Source organism: Diceros bicornis, chromosome 17 (genome assembly GCF_020826845.1).
Source record: "Diceros bicornis minor isolate mBicDic1 chromosome 17, mDicBic1.mat.cur, whole genome shotgun sequence".
Taxonomy (NCBI): Eukaryota; Metazoa; Chordata; class Mammalia; order Perissodactyla; family Rhinocerotidae; genus Diceros; species Diceros bicornis.
The window spans coordinates 20,702,043-20,722,478 of NC_080756.1; the positions used below are offsets into that span (position 1 = coordinate 20,702,043).

The window sequence follows — 20,436 nt, forward strand, 5'->3', positions numbered from 1 at the left end:
GAGACCTGGGAATCCATTTCTGGGATGCTCCGTAATCCTTGGAGACACCTTAGTGCACCACGTGGGGTAGTGAGAATTGGGGAATAACTGTGTAGGGGGATACTCCTTTGCTGCTGCTTGGTGCAGGGAGTGGTATCTTTGAACAGGCAGTCATAATAAGAACAGCCTCTTTTCCAGTTCTGAAGGGTGTGGAGGTAGGAGGGCCAAAGTCCAGTTCTCTATTTTCTAACCTGGTAACTGGAGGGATAGAGTATCATGCTGGTCACTGGAGAGTGAGAGGATCCAGATGCTTTCCTGCCTCTGCACATTTTTCATTCTAATTGGGTCCCCTGGCCCCAGTTGCTAGGATGGGTAAGGATGACCCTGAGTTCCTGAGCGAAAGGAAGAGAAGGTGAGGTCTGAGGAAATTGGAGCCTTGGGTATGGTAAAGGGAGCAGTGCCACTGAAGGCAGTGGATGGAGGTCTGGAAGTGAGAAACCTAGGTCAGGACTGTTCACCATCAAGGCTTGAAGGTGAGTGTCTGCTTGTTTATGTCACTTTGGCCATGAGCTACAAACGAGAGTTTCTGGGCTCTAGGAGCAAATCTGGCTTCTGAGCCGAACATGGTGAGTAGAGAGAATGACACTCAAGCCAGAACTCTGGCTATCTATGCCCAGAGCCGACCAGTTCTACCCATGCACCCTTCCACCCACCATACCAGACACATTGAAAGCTGTCTCTGAGGATGTCTGGACAGTCATTCTGGGCTAGGCAGGAGGTTTGAGAATGAACTTGTCCACCTGGCATCCCCTCCCACCCACCTCCCACCTCCACTCCTCCATCCCAGACAATGTTGAGAGCCATCTTAGGACAAAATTGAGTACAAGGCCTTTTAAGGGTTGGAAGGCTTAGCTTGGGGCTCTGAACCACAGGGATTTGGATGCTAGCTTCTTTCTGAGTTCTGACTGTAGGAAAGAGGAGTGCTCTCTTGGCTTTAGGTAAGAGGAGATGGGGAATCTCTGTTTTTGCCTGTGCCAGATCTTGCATTGATGGGATGATACCTCCTTGGCTAGAACAGCCATAGGTGAGAGTTGGGGGGAGGTAATGCTTCATTCTTGGATGAGTGAGTGTATAACCATACCTAAAAAGAAAACATCCAGTCAGCCAGGGTATGCATGCCTTTGGAAATACCATATTAGATTTTGAACCCACATTTGCATATGCTGACTCACAGTCTTTTTATTTATTAACCATCTGTTTAAAATAAACATATTAAAAACACTTAAAAAGCAGTGTCCTCAGGCACTCAGCCTTGAATGAATAAACATCATTGTTCTTAACCAAGCAGGGCGGGGTGGGTGCCCCATGAGTCTTGGAAGCCAGGGGGCTGTGGTGGTTTTTCTCCTACTCACCAACAGAGACATATACCTTTGAGGGTGGAGGCCTTTCCAGGAGTGGCCCTCTGATTAAGTTTTGCCTCCAGTCAAGGTTGGGCCATTTCCCCTACCTTTCCCAGAACCATCTTACCTTTCTCTGTCCTTCAGGTTCCTCCTAACTTCGTCCAAGAAGAAAGCTCCTTCCTCCCTGGTCCCTCCTGGGTCCAAGTGGGCTTGTGCTGCCTTCTGTGGGTGAAATTGTTGTCTTAGTTTTGCCCTTTCCATTCCCACTACCTCCCTCTCTCACTCTACCCCCACTTCCCTTTCCCGTTCAGATTCCCAAACAAAGCCTCAGACCTGGAAGTGACAGTAGCCTTCCACCTTCACGACGTGACTCCAATCAGCTGATGTATCGGTGCAGCAGTATGTGCTGTCACCCCTTTGCTCAGAAACTTTCAATGGGTTCCCACTGCTTTAGTCTGACATTCAAGGCTCTCCACAACCAGTTCTTACTTCCGTCTCCAGCTACCTCTCTACTCATCTGGCTAAATCCCTTACTTGAGCCAAACTGGTCCATTCATTTTCCCCAAATATCTGGCCCTCTGCCTTCATCCCCTTTCTCACTTGTTTAAAAATACCACTTTCTTTTAAAATCTACACAGCTGCCCATGACATGTCTAATTACAAGGAATTTTTTTTTCTCAGTCTGGCTCCTTTAGCTCTGTTAGCACAACTGATTCAACACCTCCCACACATTCCCTTGTATTGCTATATTCATTCATTTAATATTTTATTTAATTTTAAAATTTATTTTTGTAACCAAACTAATTTTTATTGCAAAAAATCCAAACAGTACGTATATATACACAGAGCAACATGTGGAACCTGTGTCTCTGCTTTTCTCTACTCCCCTTCCCCAGAGGTAACCGTTCTCAGCTGTTTGGTTTGCATCCTTCTGGTTCCTTTTTAAATATATATATCTACACACATTGGGGAGGGGTTAAAATTTAAATGGGCTCATATCACTTCTATTCTTTTTTTTAACTTGAGTATATACATTTGTCTTAGAGGTTTTCCATATTAGTATAGTTAGATCTTCCTTTTTAATGGTTTCTCAGTATTGCATAGTATGATATTTACTCAAAATAAAACATATTTTTCTAGAATCCTTTATATGGAGAATAATTGTGCAGCTAGTACCTAGGGGACTCCACACGTGATCACAAACTTGTCCTTACCATCTGAGAGCTGGCTCTGTAGAAGAGATAGGAAGTGGGGAGTGGGGCATACACCAATAACTGCAACACAAGGAAAAATATAATAATGTCCCAGAGTGTACGCCTGGAGTTCAGAAATCAGAGCTAGGTCACTTCTCGCTAAGGGAATCAGGACTTCAGAGAGGAGGTGATATTTGAGCTTGGCTTGGAGGGAGCTTGACAGGTGAAGGAAAAGCGTGAGCCCAGGCACAGAGATGAAAACACATGATGAGGTTCATCTGATGCCAGACCATGAGCAAGCAGGGGTTTAGTTCAATTCACAAACATTTATCAAGCATCTGTGTGTCAGACACCATATCAGGCGATGAGAATATAGAAATGAGAAAGATAAGATAACTGTCTTGAAATGGCTTTCAGTTTAATGGAATAAAAGGCAAGTTTGGAAAGGCAGACTAGGGCCAGATAATGAAAGCTTTCAGTTGGCATGTCAAGGAGTCTGAATTTTACTCATTGGGCAATGTGGAACTATGGCAGGCTTTTTAGTCCACAGGTGACATTACTGAAGCTGAGCAGATAGCAGCAGTGTACAGAATGGGCTAAAATAGGGCCAGGCTGGAGATGAGGGGCTTATTATTCTTTTTTTTTTTTTTTTAAACAAAATCCAAGTTCATGTCTACCTCAGTTTAAAGGTATCTGGTAGGGCCAGCCCCGTGGCGTAGCAATTAAGTGTGCGCACTCCGCTGCTGGCGGACCAGGTTTGGATCCTGGGCGCGCACCAAGGCACCACTTGTCAGGCCATGCTGTGGTGGCATCCCATATAAAGTGGAGGAAGATAGGCACAGATGTTAGCCCGGGGCCAGTTCTTCAGCAAACAGAGGAGGATTGGCATGGATGTTAGCTCAGGGCTGATCTTCCTCACAAAAAATAAAATAAAGGTATCTGGTGGCAGGCAATCCAGGACTGGTATGGTAGCTCTACAGTTATCAGGGACTTAGGCTCCTATCTTTTTGCCACACCATCCTAGCACATAGCTTCCATCCTCATGGTCACCTCATGGTCTGATATGGCTGCTAGAGCATAATTTGTCTCATCCACATTCCAGGCAGCAGGAAGAAGGAAGAGAAGGAGATTGGGGGAGGAGGAGGAGCATACAATGACACACTTTTTAGCTACATTAAGGAGCGTTCCTGGAAGTCCAGGACAATAATTCCAACACTTTTGTTTATGTCTTATTGGCCAGAACTTAGGCACATGGCCTTATCCAGCCTTTAGGGAGACTTGGAAATGTAATTTTGTTTGTATTTTTTTTTTCCTTTTTTAAAAATTTGAGGTGTAATTTGCATGCAGTGCAATGCACATATGTTATCATACAGTTGCTAAGTTCTGACAACTACATACACTCATGTAACCCACATCCCTATCAAGATAAAGAGCATTTCATCTCCCCCAGATATTCCCTCCTGCTGAGGGGGCTTTTTCTTTTTAAATGACCCCAAAGAGAGTGAGAATGAGGGCTTAATTAGAGTGGTAGCCATGGGAATGGAAAGAAAGCTGGAGAGGCTGTGGAGGGAGAATCCAAAGGAGACTAGCTGGATGTGGGAGATAGATGAATTGAAGAGAATGCTGAGAGCAGAGCTACTACCAGAAACAGGAAATTGGAGGGGGGTGAGGGGAGTCTAGATTGTTGCAGATGGGATGGAAGGAGAAAGAGGAATTGATACTGAACCAAGTGGGCTCCCCTCCTGGTGAGTTAATAAAAGACACCAGTGGAAGTTGTCTCACAAAGTAAAGTGTATTTGCAGCAAATAGGAGGCCAAGAGGAATCACTTCCAACGTCATGGTGTCCCAAACAAAGGAAAGCAGGAACTTTTATTTGGTTGGGGAATGAATATTCAAAAGAGAAAGGCGGGTATTCACTTGCACAGGCTCAGTTGGAGAACATGCGTCTACGTTATGAGGGCTAAACTCCTCCTGGAGAGATCTTTGCATTAAAAATAAGGCAAAGGTCATGGGCATAGCTCTTGCTGGTGAGGCTTGGTCAGTTTCAGGATGGCTGGTGGTTACATCTCCTTAACACACAAAAGGAAAAGAAACAATTTGGAAAAACAGTTAATTGCTTCCAAACCCACCTTTGAGTTTCTTGAGGCACCTAGTCAGTGACAGAATGAGTACCCTATCGGATGTGATGATTTGAGGTGCAGGTCAAACATCCAGGTGGAGATACCCAATCGGTGGTTGTGTCTAGAGCTTGGGAAGGCAGGCAGAGCAGCTCAACAGCATCAAGTGCTAGAGAGATGCCAGAGAAGACAAGGGATGAAGAAATGACCCAAGAATTTGGTGACTGAGGGGCCGGCCCTGTGGTGTAGTGGTTAAGTGCGCGCTCTCCGCTGCTGGCGGCCTGGGTTCGGATCCCGGGGCGCGCACCAATGCTCCGCTTGTCAGGCCATGCTGTGGCTGCGTCCCATATAAAGTGGAGGAAGATGGGCATGGATGTTAGCCCAGGGCCAGTCTTCCTCAAAAAAAAAAAAAAAGAGAATTTGGTGACTGAGCTCGCTGAGGACCTTTGAGGGAGCAGAATCCAGATGCCAAGGCCTGAGTGGGCAGTGAGTGTTTCAGTCATGCATAAGGGGACTGGCAGGATCACCTGAAATAATTTTAAAACCCTTTTAAAAACTGAAGTCCTTGTACAAACATGAAAGGGTTATACTACCCTTTTGACAAGTTAGCTGCCCTTTTGACAAGTTTCTTGATGAAAGGACAAAGGAAATGGTAGTGTTAGAGGAAAAGATCAGGGATTCACCCCATCCTTACAGGAAAATAGCCCCTTGCTTTTTTCAGTTAGCTTTGTAAAGGACAGGGGGATGGGACAGCTCCCTGCCTCCTTTTGGACGTAGGACTTCCAGAAATTCAAGCTGAAGGGCTGGAGGTGGGAGAGGGATGCCGCCTGTGACAAGCGCGGAGGTGGGGTGGGCTAGCCAGACGCTGCGAGGCTAGGGCTTAGAGGAAAGAGCCGAGAGCAAACAGGCTGGACTCAGGCAGTCCTAGGTTACTTAACCTGAGCACCCAGTTCCTCATCTATAAAATGGAAACAATTATGCGTCCTTTTCAGAGTGGTTTTAAGGATTACAGACAAATGCCTGGCACACAACAGGTAATCTTAAATGGGCGCTATTATATGACCCAGCCCCTCGCTATGGAAGAGAACGGCTAACGGACGGGTCAGAATCCACAACCTTCCCCGATCTCAGAGGGTAGGGAAGGCTGCCCGCGGGCTCCTCCCTCCAGGAGGCGGGGACAAGGTGGGGGAAGGGCTGCAGGAGGAGGAGCTGGCGCGTTGCGACCCGCCCCCCTCCCGTCCAGTCTGGCCTGGGCGCCGAGGGAACCGCTGTCCTAGCCACCGCCACCCGAACAGCCTGTCCTGGTGCCCCGTGCCCTGCCCCGCGTCCAGTCATGACCTTGCGCCCCTCACTACTCCCGCTCCGGCGGCTGCTGCTGCTGCTGCTCAGCGGGGCGGTATGGCAGGCTGAGGCTGGGTTCGAAACCGAAAGTCCCGTCCAGACCCTCCAAGTGGAGACCCTGGTGAGGAGGAGACAGTCCCGGGCCCCAGAGGGGCCGGACCTTGAGGGAGCATACGGGGGCCTAGACGAACCTGGGACGGGGAGGAGAGGAAGTGCGGGACCTGAGTTGGGGGGTGCTGGGTCAAGGGGCAAGAACGGGATCTTTGGAGGAGCCTCCGTAACTCTGTAGTCCGATCATAGGTGGAGCCCCCCGAACCGTGCGCGGAGCCCGCTGCCTTTGGAGACACGCTTCACATACACTACACGGTGAGGGGTCTGGGGGGGCCGGGGCGGGGCCTGGGAGGGGGCGGGGCCTTGGTGAAACACGTCAGCTTTGGCTTGGACACGTGGCAAGCGGTTCGGGAGTAACTTGGGGCTCTGGGGTCGTCGAGCACGTGGCGGGGAGAGGGGCGCTCCTCCTCTCTGCCCATTTCCCCTCCTGACTTCTCCGCCAGTTCCTCCCCGGCGCTGAGAAGTGAAGGGTGGGGAGATCTCCGAGAAGTGGCAGCCCTTTGGGGCTTCCTATTACTTTCTGCCCCGAAGGGAATGCTAGGCTGCAGCTGCTGGGAAGTTTGCCGCCGCCCAGCGGCCCAGGTGTGTGTTGCGCGCCTGCTGGGAGGGAGAGGTACCAGGTGTGCGCTCTTGATGCTCTCTCCCCGCAGGGCAGCTTGGTAGATGGACGCATTATTGACACTTCCCTGACCAGAGACCCTCTGGTTATAGAACTTGGCCAAAAGCAGGTGATCCCAGGTATGATCCCAGGTACCTGCGTCTCCCATTCCACTTCTTTCCAACCTAAGCCCTTTCTTAGCCTCTTCAACCCTAACCTACCTTGGAAATGCCCCCTGGAATAAGATTCCAGGGCTCTATCAGCTACCTCCTGAGGTTCAAAGCCCTCTTCTGTTACTCCTTTTGCCCCATACCCCACTGGAAGCCAGAGATTTGAGAAGTGGGGAGCTCAGTTGAGGGTCAAGGGGGAGCCTTCGATCCTCCTCTCCTGGGATTTGGGGAATGTAGGTAGCTTCCTGTTCAGTTGTGTCTTCTTCCTCAAGGTCTGGAGCAGAGCCTTCTAGACATGTGTGTGGGGTGAGTATCTGGGCAGGGGTGGGCTTGGATCCCCCCTTTTGTATGGGTAGAGGCTTTCTCTGCTATCCCTGCTCCTGGAGGAGGCAAGAGAACAGAGGATCAAGGGCCCTGGCTTTGCTTTGGGCAGGTCCAGGTCCTTGGGACCCCTGAGGTCATCCAGAGCTTCTGTGCCTTTCTGGCTGGGGGTTTCGTTGGAAGAGCTGAGGCATGTGGGGGGATGGTCACCTTTGCTGGTCAACCCCGTTTGGTAGTCAGGTGGGAAAGTTCATGTTTTGGGTGTGAATATCCAGAGAGTTTTGCTGATGGGGCTTCAAATGCATAGAGGCTGCTGGCCCACCGGGTCCCACCTCTGGCTGTGACTCACATTCCTTCCCACAGAGAGAAGCGAAGGGCAATCATTCCTTCCCACTTGGCCTATGGAAAACGGGGATTTCCACCGTCTATCCCAGGTAATCTGTCCAGGCCTTCTCTCAGGCAATCAAAATACCCAGTCTCTAAGAGCTACAAGGAGCTACACACTTTGCCTGGAGCTTGAGATGATCTAAACCCAGTTTGCTGAAAGGGACAGGAGTGGCTGGGCTCTCCTTCTGCAGGGCCACTTTGTTCCTCCTCAGATGACCCACAGGGACTAAAGACGTGTAACCTGTTAAGGCCACTTGGCTTGCCCTCTGGCAGCTGGCAACTTTTTAGGGAGGAGACCCCTGCTTGAGCTGCATGGGTCTGCTGCCTGTGCCACCCCTCCTAGAACTCTGGACTTCTTTCCTGCCTTTTTCCTACAACTCCAAACCGTGTTTTGTGCAGTTGGCATGGCTTCTCACCACATCTTCACCCCTCCTTTCAGCTTCCACCAGGGAAGGGATATTAAAAATGATCACAGTCAAGTAATTCAAAACAAAATAAACCAAAAACAACTTTTAAAAGCCAAGCCCACCCTGTAACTTTAAAAGCCCTCACGGGTCACTGCTATTTATTCTTGAAGGCCTGAGACTGGACAGATTTCCCAAGGTACATATCTCTTGCTTTTGGTTATAACAAATGTCCTATTAGCTAAAATGTGTTGTACTTCAGAGTAATGGGATAAAAGTTCTTATCCTTGTTGCAGCTTAGTGGGGGACTCAGAAAGAGGGTCATGGGACTAGAGAGAAACTCTTTTACCCAAAGCTCTACTATGTCTCCATTTCCAGTACTACTTCTGTTTACATCTCCGTCCCCCCCTTATTCCCTGCCCCTTCCCTTTTTTGTGTGTGTGCTGAGGAAGATTCGCCCTGAGCTAACATCCGTTGCCAATCTTCCTCTTTTTTTTTTTTCGCTTGAGGAAGATTAGCCCTGAGCTAACATCTGTGCCGATCTTCCTCTATTTTGTATGTGGGTCACCGCCACAGCATGGCTGACAAGTGGTGTAGGTCTGTGCCCAGGATCTGAACCCAGAAACCCCAGGCTGCCGAAGGGGAGTGCATGAATGTAACCACTATGCCACAGGGCCAGCCCCCCTGCCCCTTACTTCTTAAGCCACATCCTTCTTCCTCTCCAGCTCTTATGTTGAAACACTTATCTTTTCTAACAGTCACATTGAGTGTGCCCATTGGTTGGTGGAATTTTAAGAAGTCTGGTTTAAATCCAATTAATTTCAGCCCTGCAAAGATTCTATCCACGTGGCTGTTTGGAAATGGAATACAGTTAGTATAGAGGTTCTCTCACTTTTAAATGGAGAACAGCCTGTACATTTCACATCTACAGAAAGTTTTCCTGTCCTGTCAAAAGACCTGTCACTGAACACAAGCTACACTTGTACATTTTGGGTAAACATGACTATCTATCACTAGACTCTGCTCATAATCCTTCTCTGCCTTTGTCTAAGTGAACTCAACCACACATTTAAATCTTGCCAGCTTCCTAGTCATTGCTCTGGTGTGTCTGCCCTCCCTGTTTTCATTCAGCTTCTGCACCCTGGATAAAATGCCCAGACTAACCCTTGCCTCCTCTCTGCCTCCAGCGGATGCAGTCCTGCAGTTTGACGTGGAGCTGATTGCACTGATCCGAGCCAACTACTGGCAAAAGCTGGTGAAGGGCATTTTGCCTCTGGTAGGCATGGCCATGGTGCCAGCCCTCCTGGGCCTCATTGGGTATCACCTATACAAAAAGGCCAACAGACCTAAAGTCTCCAAAAAGAAGCTCAAGGAAGAGAAACGAAACAAGAGCAAAAAGAAATAAATAATAATAATTTTAAAAAACTTCTTTGACTTCTTCACCTGATAGTTTCTGAGGCTATTTTTGTAAGTGGGAAGGAGATAGAGGGCTGGGGAAAAAGGCATTCTGAGTTGGATCTTGACTGGCGTGAGGGTGGTTGGAGGCTTTGGATCACTTCCTCTCCTGGCTTCCTCTTCCTGTCCTAACTTACCCCAAGGACCTGGTCTGGAATCTTCCCGCAGGATCTCTACATCCTGAAGGTATGGGTTTTGGCTCCCATGGTGCCCTGACTCCGAGGAGCACTGCTTCATTGAGCTGTAAGCCTCCTGGTAGTTGCCTGGCTATTCTCTCCACTCCCTGGGGCCGCTGTCTTCCTAGTGTCCTCAAAGGAGACTGCTCTGTCCAGTATGGCAAAGATAAAAGGAGCTCATAAACTCCATGGAAATTTTTAATAGTTTAAAAGTCCTTGGGTCTCTCAAAAAATTCTCTGGGGATTGAAAAGAGATTTTCTCCTTGTATCACAGGATGTGGGAGACCACATGGGCTGCTTCAATGATGTTGTAAGTGGTTGGAGGTGGTTTGTCACCTGGCTGGGTTGTAGGTGTGGACAAGGGCTGGGGTAAGTTGCTTTGGTGGTTGACAATGAAGAGTGGGTTGAGCTGGCTCAGCACTTCATCACTCACTGAGATGCCATCCAAGTACTGCTTGAGCATCTCCCGCAGTTTCCCATTGATTTCTAACAACTGGGCACGTCTGTGTTGGAGGCTCAGTTGCTCCAGTTTCACCTTGTTGTACCTTTTCCAGAAATTCTCCATCCCTGTGTAGTCCACTATCACCTAGGAGTTGAGTTAAAAGGAGAAGGTGTGTGGTGGGGCTCATTAGCAAATGCAGCCCAATGCCCCATCTTCCCCAACCTCGAGCGACCGCAGGAACTTTACCTTTGCAAGCTCCTCAGTAAGCTCCTCTGGGTTAATTTCCTTTATCTCCTCCTGCTCCTTGGGAGTCAATACTGATGAATAAAAAGGCAGCACTTTTTCTTCCTCTGTTTCAAATTTCCTACATATTTCAGCAAGTTTAAGGATCTTTTCACCCTATTGGAAGCAGGAAGAGACTTTGTAATAGGAAAGGAAGAGGGGAGGGGAAATAGTGGAGTTGGTTCCCCTGCTTGAACCCAGGGAAGCTACTCATCCAAATAGGAGATGAGAGTAATAAATACATCTAACACAGTGCTTACTGTGTGCCAAGCACTATTCCAAGTATTTTATATTCCTACAAAATTCATTCATTATTAATTCATTTAATTTAAAATGTGAGAGGGGAGGGAACATGGAATAAAAAAGGTATTCCAAGTGTCCACTGAGGCAGGAAGCAGGAGGAAGCTCTCTACCTCTCCCAAACCCCTTCCACCTCGCAGGGAGCCAGCTTCCTTGGTTTTGTTCTGACCGCCCTCTCCCCTTGTTACCTTATTTTGTTACCTTATCGACAATCTTTCTCAGGGCCTTGAGGGTGGCATTACTTTCCAGGGTAAGTTTAACTAAGTTTTCCTGTGATATTCCCCGGGCTTGAGTCCTTTGGGCCTTAAGTTTTCGCAGTTGAACAAGGACCAACTCCTTGTCATCACGAATGTATTGGTTCTGTTCTTCACTGTCACGCCCGTGCACCATGATCTTGCCTTTTAAAATAATTATAGAATCCTGGAGGAACAGAGTAGATTAGAGGAAACTCTTGACTAGCTGAGGGTCTTCAGGGAGACAGGTAAAAGGACTGTCTGGGGACTGAAATCAAAGCATATCATCTTTCCCCAACCAGTGATGAGGCCCAGTGGAAACTGGAGGAAGATGAACAGGGGATGATGGAGCAGTTAAAGCAGCGACTATTTCCGGTTGGCTGGACTAACCTGTAGTCTCTGTATTCTTTTCATCTGTGCTTCAATCTCTTTGGAGCTCTTCTCGTCCTTCACCTTTAGGGTCTCAAAGGCAATCTTTCGATCCTCTGTGGCATCAGTGTAATTCTTGAGTGCATCCTGGAACCTTCTCCATAGATATTCCACTGTATTCTCCAGTTGCAGTCTTAGAAAGTGCTTCTCTTCTATATTCTAGGAAGTGGCCCCAAAATAGCCAGTGCTTGGAATTACCATGTTAGTGCCCTTTCACTACCTACTGGCAACCTCACCCTCTTTAACTGTTTGTAGGATAGTGTGGTGCAGAGGTCGCCAATGGAAATGCTGACAAAGACCAAGCAGATGATATAAATAAATGATGTGGGCTAGATGGGGCCTGTGGTGAACCAGAGAGGAAATGCTCCATGGGGGGCTCGGAGTGGGGGCACAGCTGCTCGGCTCCACACGCATGTCCCCATTTGGAAATGTGGCCCAGTGTTACCAGATGTTTAAAATTTTCAAGGAAAGCTGAAAATTTGGATTTTTATGTGAAATCTCCCAATTTTTAAATGTAGGAAGCTTATTAAAATTTTTTATATAAAACACTGTGTGGGGCTGGCCCCGTGGCTTAGCGGTTAAGTGCGTGCGCTCCGCTGCTGGCAGCCCGGGTTCGGATCCCGGGCGCGCACTGATGCACTGCTTCTCCGGCCATGCTGAGGCCGCGTCCCACATACAGCAACTAGAAGGATGTGCAGCTATGACATACAACTATCTATTGGGCCTTTGGGGGGAAAAATAAATAAATAAAATTATAAAAAAATAAATAAATAAAAGCTTTAAAAACAGAACAAAACAAAACACTGTGGGGCAAAATAAAAACAAAGAACCCCATACCCAAACCCAGATCTGCAGGCTGGCTACGTCTGCAACCTCGCGGGTGGCGGAAAGCACTTTGGGCCAAGCGGCAGGAGGCCTGGCGTCTCCTCCTGGCTTACCACAAATCAGCAGCACGACTTTGGCAGCCCGTTTTACTTCTTTGGGCCTTAGTTTCTTCATCTACAAATCACAGTGGTGAAGCCAGGTGATCTCCTTGGTGCTTTTTAGCTCTAAAATGCATTTCCTTAACATTTCAGAATGGTCCTTCTGACCAATTTTCACAAAAGTACAAAAAGCAGTAGGGGTACCTAGAGCGGCAACAGGCATTTTACTGATGATGTTGGTTCAAGGGGTCTCTTCCAGCTCCACTAGCCTTGAGCATTGTGCTCTCACTTCCCTCCCAGCTCCTGCCCATCTACTCTCCCTCTGTACCTTGTTTTTGAGATCATCCCACATGCTCTGGAATTCCAGCTTGCTTTCATACTCAGAATCTATATAGCTCTGCTCCATGGCCATGAAGACATCTTGTAGGTAGCAAATCTCTTTTTCATGTTGGTCAATAATGGTCTTCCTAAAGGAGACAAGACACCATCCCTGCTCTGAAGGATCAAGCACATAGACCAATAATGACAACTCAAAGCAGTATGTAATAAAACTATATGAATGGTATAAACTCTTAGGTACTGAAAGAGAACAGAGGGAGGGCGGGCTCTGTTCTTTTTTAGGGCCAGAAAGAATGAATGAGATTATTTTATTTTGGTTTTTGAATATGTAATACATTCATATGATACAAAAATCAAAAAGTACAAATGGCCGGCCCAGTGGCATAGCAGTTAAGTTCACACACTCTGCTTCGGTGGCCTGGGGTTCACAGGTTCAGATCCCGGGCGCAGACCAAAAGACCGCTTGTCAAGCCATGCTGTGGCGGAGTCCCATATAAAATAGAGAAGATGGGCACAGATGTTAGCCCAGGGCCAATCTTCCTTAGCAAAAAGAGGAGGATTGGCCTAGGATGTTAGCTCAGGGCTAATCTTCTTCACAAAAAAAAAAACAAGTACAAATGGTTACAGTGAGAAGTCTCCCTCCCATCTGTGTCCTCTGCTAGATGGGTAGGATTTTGATAGTTGAAAGTGGGTGGTGAGGGCATTACAGATAGGGACCTGGCATGGGCAAAGGGAAGCTAAGGCTACAAGCTTAAACTTGCGTTAGTTTAGAAGGAACTCAGAATCTTCTCTGCCAGGGGCCATGTCACAATTAAGGTGGGATGCTCCAGGGTGCTGGCTACCTGCTCACAGGCAGCACGTTGACACAGGTTCTGGATACTCTCCTGGGCTCAATCCTCCATCTCTCTTAGGCCCCCATACCTTTCTGTCTCAAACTCCTTGGTTAGGGCCTCCAGCTCCATGTTGTAACTTTCCTCGAGGAGGTTGAGCCGGCATCTCTGAAGGGCCAACAGCTGGTCAACGTTGTGCAAGTGGCTGCGCAGGGCACGGGCATACTGCTCTTCGGCTGCTGACAGGTCCTTAGCTAAAGACTGGGTAGGAAACAGAGAGTTAACATTTTGGATGAATGGCTTCTGTGTGAGAAAATAAATATGTATTCAGGTGGCTAGCTAGATCACATGAATGTCATTTTTCCCTAGTTCCTAATGCCAATTCTTTTTCTCTAAGAGTGCTGGTTCTCTCACTCTTGAATATAAAGTACGAGTGACATCAGGGAACCCCATGGAGCCAGCCAGTGTCCTAGGGACAACAGACATTGACAATGATGGGGCTACCACTGAAAGGAACTAGGGACTCTTGGAGAAATGGCCACTTCAAAGTTTGAGGCAAAAAATAAACAAGTTGAACCTAGGGTATCTTCTCAAAAAAGATAGCAAATAGCATCATGTCGAAAGGACTCAGGAACCAACAAAAAGTGGCTCGCTGTAGCAGACTATACTTTCCAAAGATGGGCACAACAATCTCTCCCATCCTACAATCTTCTGCAATGTGACCTTGCCACTCCTCCATCAAGAGGTAGTCTCTTCTTCTATCTCCTTGAATTTGGGCAGACCCTGTGACTACTTAGACCATTAGAATATGGTGGAAGGGACACTGTGCCAGTTCCAGGCATAGCCCTTAACTGGCCTGGCAGCTTCTGCTTCCTGCCCCTTGGAATGCTTGTTCTTGGGGCACTCCCTCTAGGAGCCCAGCCGTCATGTTATGAGAAGCCCAGTGCATGTGGAGGGACCAGGTGAACGCATTCCAGTCAACAGCCCAGCTGAGCTCTCAGCTGACAGTCAGAATCAAATGCCAGCCATCTTAGACAGGCCAGTCAAGTCTCCAGATGACTGCAGCCCCCACTGACATCTGACTGAAACTGTATGAGAGATCCCAAGCAAGAACCACCCTGGGTAAGGGAGCTAAGTCAACCTACAGAACCATGAGAGATAATAAAAGAAATTGTTGTGTTAAGTCACTAATTTAGGGGTGGTGTGATACGTAGCAACAGATAACTGGAACACTTCCACTGGCAAAAAAGGGACCATGGAGCATCAATAAGGATAAGAACTGCAATGAATCGAAAAATACCAAATAGGTTGATTATGAGTTCATAAGGATACTTTAAAAAAATCAGTTACAATTGGAGGATGCCAGAACCAATTCGTTTTCTTTTTCTTTAACTGGTATATAAAGAGAAGAGAAAAAAATCAAGCATTTATCCTGCCTTTTTTATATAAACTTTACCTTTGGGTAATTGAATGGTAAATGATGAGAAGTATCTCATTATAAAAGTATCCAAGCTAATAAGTGAAAAAGGAATGATACTATTAGAACTATTAGAAAATCAGCATTTTGCAACCCCCAATGAATTAATAATCAACAGCTGCTAATATCACAAAAAGAGAGATAACTAGACATTATATGCCTCCTGATGGAAGAACACAGCACCTCCAAGCTTCTAGATCCAGTTACCAAGATACAGGAAATACAGAGGATAAAGTAACATTTTAAACTACAATACAGAATACAATGCGGTTGTAAAAAAACAAAATGAAGAGCTCTTTATGGGCTGATGTGGAATAATCCCCAGGATATATTGTTAAGTGAAAAAGGCAAGGGTAGAACAGTATGTAATATTACCATTTATGTAAAGAAAGGTTTACTCATGAAACAAATTGTTGGACGGTGCACTGGGTGGCTGGAAGGCACTGGTTGGAGGGAACTTTTCTCTATATAACTTTTGTTATCTTTTGAATTTTGAATAATGTGAATGTATTACCTACTCAAAAAAGTAAAATAAAATTAAAGTGAATAAAACAAAAAAAAATTTACTGAATGCCCACATGATCCAGGCACCTTGAGTCCCACTCACCCTAAACTACCACAATCTCTGTGCAGAGCTAGCTTTTACCTTATATGTTTAGTACGAAAAAGGATCTTATGAAATAGGTGCTGATAATGGAAGACTATTTATTTACTCACAGATGTTTACTAAACCTGCTATGTACCAGCACTGTGCTAGATGCTGAGGATTCAGATGACAGACATGCTCACTGCCCCCAAAGGAGCTTGCAGTAGGAAAAGAGTTACATAAACAGAAAATTACATTACAGCATGGACACTGCTATGAGTTTGATGATTTACCAGTGACAATGGGATATAAATGACCGGGTGCCTACATCTGACTAAGAGTACTGGGGAAGGCTTCACAGAAGGGATGTTATTTGTATCACTCTTGAAGGAGGAGTGAGAGTTTGCCAAGAAAACTGGGGAGATGGGGAAAAGAGAATAGCAGATAGAGGGTACAGAATGTGCAAAGGCACAGGTAAGAAACAAGGCTGGCTGTGTGAAAGGTACAGGGAAAGGCCAGATCATGAAGGGCTTTGATGTTCTTTCCATGAAGTTTGGATTTTTTCCTGTAGAAGAGGGGAGCCACTAAGCAGACTTAAGCAGTGGAGTAACAGGATCAGATTTTTGTTTTAGAAAGATAATCTGGTAGTTGTGTACACAATCATCTGGAGGCAGTTAAGCACGAAGTCTGGTAGACAGGAGACTACTGCAATAGTCCATATGAGAGATAATGCCAGGTCTCAACCACAGCAGGACAGTGGGGAAGGAGAGCAAGGTATGGCTTTCAAAAACACTGAAGCAGAAGATTTATACAAGATTTAGTAACGGAAGTCAGGGATGGAGGCAAAACCTAGGATGATTCCCAGATTTCTGGGTTGAGTGATTTGGTGAATGGCACCAGCCACCCAAATAGAGAGAGTATAAGGAAGACCAGATTGTGGAGGATGGGGAATGGGGCTGGCTAGGGAAGGGGGAGCTCATGAGTTCAGTTGTAAGGACAGTGCAACAGCCAGGAACAGATATCTAGGAATGTTGAATATAAGGATTTGGAACTCAAGAGAAAAATCCAGGCTGGTGTTACAGACCTGGAAGCCATCAATATATAAGTGGTATCTAAAGCCAGGGTAATGAGTAAGATTGTCTAGGCCCCAGATACCTAGTTAGAGGGTGAGGTGGCCAGACTCAGAAAGCTGGGAAATGCTAAAGTTCAGGGGATAGAGAGAGGAAGATAAACTCACAAAGGGGACTGGATGTATATATCCCAGAGGCAGGAGAAAAGCCCTGAAAGAATGGTGTCATGGAAACCAAAGGGGAGTTTCAAGAAGTAGGGCATGATCAAGAGTGTCAGTGCCATAGAGAAGTCAGGTTAGAGGAAGACTAAATGATGAAAAGCATCCATGATTTGGGACTGGTGGTCTTTACAAGAGCAGTTTCCTAGAGAAGGGTAGAAATCAGATGTTGTGGGATTCAGGATAAATAGCAGGTGAAGAAGTGGAGAAAGCAAGAGAGGATCACTAACATTTGCACGTTTAACATGTGTAGTTTCAGTTAGTTAGGAATGACCCTGCAGGTGCTTAATATTAGCACTGTATGATTTACCTACGGCAGGGACTGTAATAATTAGCTGCAAAGCTATTGTGTAGGATGAAGCTAATTGGCTCAAGGGTGAGCGTGGCCACTGCTCAGCATCCTTCAATGAACACTGCTAGTTCTCTTCTCAGCAAGTATTTGATAACTCTCAATAAGAGTCTCAGGGGGGCTGGCCCGGTGGTGTAGCGGTTAAGTTCATGTGCTCTGCTTTGGTGGCCCAGGGTTCGCAGGTTCGGATCCCGGGCGCAGACTGATGCACTGCTTGTCAAGCCATGCTGTGGCGGTGTCCCATATAAAGTAGAGGAAGATGGGCTGGATGTTAGCCCAGGGCCAATCTTCCTCAGCAAAAAAAAGAGGAGGATTGGCAACGGATGTTAGCTCAGGGCTAATCTTTCTCTCTCTCTCACACACACACACACACACATACACACACACACACGAGTCTGAAAAAGTTACTTAAAAAGCCATAAGGTAAAACTGGTGGGGTGAGGACTTCTAATGTATAATGAATGGTTTTGCAAATCGGGACGCTTAATATGTATCACTTGAAACTGCCCAAGGTCTACTGAATTTTTTTCCCCAGGGGGTTAGGCTGAAAGAGAGATGTGTGTTTTGTAGAAGGGGAATGCCAGGCTGACATTGTATATTTTGCTGTTATTGTGGAGGTTTTTGTTCTGTTTTAAGATAGAAAAGACTAAGGAGGAGTCAGTAAACAGAGGTTAAAAATAGGGTGAAAGAAAAGATACAGCAAAATCCCTCAGGAAAAAAGATGGTATGGACTCAATTCAAGAACCTCCCCAGAGCATAAGGATGGCCAGTTGAATTGCTTAGAGATCTAGAACTGCTGTTCTCCATGGAGATCTTCTCAGCCTCATCCAGGGCCACTGAAGTTGAATCAAAGAGGCCACACAGACTTTGGTTAAATAAAGCACTGGAGTGGGAATCAAGAAACTCATGCTCTAGTCCCAACTCTCTTACTGACTAGCTGGTGACTTTGGGCAAGGTAGGCCCCCTCTCTGGAACTGAGTCTTTTCACATTGAAATGAAGGTGTGGGACTAAGTGCAAGTCACTGGGTGATGTATACTGTGCCTTACAACTCTAATATTGTATAGTACTGGTTTGGGGCAGTGATGACCAAGAAGAATGGCTCCTCTGGGGCAGTGATGACCAAGAAGAATGGCTCCTCTAAGTGAAGAAGAGGGATGACAGCCCAAAATTCTATTTTTCATTTCAGTGAAAACTGTTATTACCAACAGCCTGGCTTCATCACAGCCTGTATCTTGGGGTACTTTAAGATTGATTAATTAATTAATTCACTAGGCCCATTCTATTAAGAGAAGCAATCAAAGCAGCCATATTCAAGTGTTTCCTTGGGAAGAGCATGTACCTTGATGACATAGTCCTTGCGGTCCACCACTCGTTCAAATGTTTGGCTGAGGATCTCAATGTCCTTATGAAGATCTCTGGTCTTGGCATCTCGAAGAATGGTTCTCCACTGCGTGTTAATCCTATTAAGGCTCACAGCACTGTTGTGTTCCTCCTTGGCCAGCTTGACCTGTGTGAAGGAATAAACACACACCCCAGGAGGTCAGGGCCAAAAGCCCTGATACAGTACAACAAACAAGATCACACTTAGTTTGTCAGCTGACACCTTACTCTTTGTCTTTTCTGAGGGACCAAAGCTCCTGATGGCTAACACTCAGAGAGTTCCTGTTGTTGTTTTGGGAGGGTCTCAAGTAAGACAGAAACAGCCCAATGGCATTTTAAGGAGGCAAGGGAGAATTTCCTTCAGGGTGGAGGCATCACAGCAGGATGTTGTTTGTAATGACCTATCCACAGGAGGAATATCAGAATTTCAGACAGCTGATAGCACCTACTGTCCCAGTCCTGGGGCTCAGTTGTGACTGCCAAGCTCTATACCACTGGCCCGGATCCATGCTTCACAGAGAACCGCCCCTCCCCCAAATAATATTGCCCGAAATCTAAGTATAACAGGGTCTCAAGATTTCCGGAGGAGGGTAGGCCAGCATGAAAATGAGGCTGCCACAGTGACAGAGTCAAGGCGACAGGGCCAGTGCAGGAAGTGGGTGGGGTTGGACAGGGAGGAATGCAGAAAGCTATCACCTTCAAGAACTGGCTCAGAAGCCTCTCTTTCTTCTTGGCCATCTCCTCCTCTGCCAGCAACTTCTGCTGAAAGAGAAGCAGCTGCTCCTCATCAGACAGGGGCGTCTTGGCCTTTTTCCCTTTCATAGGCATAGCTGGGTAGGGGACTAGATCTGGGCAATGATCCTTGGCCTGCCAAGGCCAGCGCTAGAGGGGATTGGAGGAAAACGCCCTCAAAAAGAGGGCTTCTGGAACTGCCCCTGGACGGTGGTGGAATCTTAGATCTCAGTCCTCGGGCGAGAGAGAGCCTGGGATAGCGGTGAAGGCTATCCCGGGCTCTCAAGCCGAAAAACACACCTCCGTCTCCTAGCAACGGGGATCTCGCTAAGATGGCGCTGTGAGAGGCTAGGAGGAGAGGCCCTGGCTTGGAGCGCCCTCTGCCGGCTGGAGGACCGCAGTCAGTTTTTGAGAGAGGGTCGTTTTACCTCTCAAAATCACTAGCCTCCTCACTGAATTTTTTAAAACCATTTTTTGTCTTTCATAGAATGGCCGTATTTTAAACAGCGATAATAAATTTTGGAGAGGCTATGGAGAAACGGCCACCCTCATACATTGCTGGTGGGAATATAAAATAATGTAGCCACCTTGGAAAACAGTTGGCAATTTCTTAAAATGTTAAACAAAAATTTACCATGTGATCCAGCAGTTTCACTCTTAGATGTCAATCTAAGACATGTGAAAACGTAACCACACAAAGACTTTCACAGGAATGTTCTTAGCAGCATTACTCATAACAGCCCAACTGGAGACAACCTAAATATCGGTTAACATGTTGAATGGGTAGACAAAATATGCTCTTTCCATACAATGGAATAATAGTCAACAATAAAAAAGAACAAACTACGGATGCATGCTACAACGTGGATGAACCTCAAAAACAGACTCAGTAAAAGAAGCCAGACACAGGAGACCACATACTGTAAGACCACATATTCCGTGTATGTGAAACATCCAGAAAAAGCCAAGCTATAAAGACAGAAAGTAGACTACCGATTGCTTGGGGAGGGGAGATCAATATTAAATGTGCATGAGAGATCATACTGGGTTGATGAAAATGTTCTAAAACTGACACGTTCGACAACTCAATGAATTTGGTTTAAAAAAATCATTGAATTATACACTTGAAAAGGGTGAATTATATGATACGCAAAACGCGCCTCAGTAAAGCTGTTTTAAATGTGAGATACAAT

General features: G+C 46.6%; 2 protein-coding genes across 2 annotated transcripts; one reads left to right on the forward strand and one right to left on the reverse strand.

The window, feature by feature from the left end:
* Positions 1-5,927: 5,927 nt before the first annotated feature.
* On the forward strand, positions 5,928-9,450 carry FKBP11 (FKBP prolyl isomerase 11). Its single transcript, XM_058558367.1, has 6 exons — positions 5,928-6,151; positions 6,331-6,396; positions 6,792-6,879; positions 7,182-7,215; positions 7,594-7,664; positions 9,209-9,450. The coding sequence occupies exons 1-6, from the start codon at positions 6,023-6,025 to the stop codon at positions 9,424-9,426; spliced, it is 606 nt and encodes a 201-aa protein (XP_058414350.1). The 5' UTR covers positions 5,928-6,022; the 3' UTR covers positions 9,427-9,450.
* Positions 9,344-19,513, reverse strand: CCDC65 (coiled-coil domain containing 65). The gene is made up of 8 exons (XM_058558365.1): positions 19,208-19,513; positions 18,471-18,638; positions 13,522-13,691; positions 12,590-12,728; positions 11,300-11,497; positions 10,878-11,096; positions 10,341-10,493; positions 9,344-10,238 (listed from the first exon to the last, which is right to left on the reverse strand). The coding sequence occupies exons 1-8, from the start codon at positions 19,337-19,339 to the stop codon at positions 9,921-9,923; spliced, it is 1,497 nt and encodes a 498-aa protein (XP_058414348.1). The 5' UTR covers positions 19,340-19,513; the 3' UTR covers positions 9,344-9,920.
* Between the last annotated feature and the right edge of the window lie 923 nt (positions 19,514-20,436).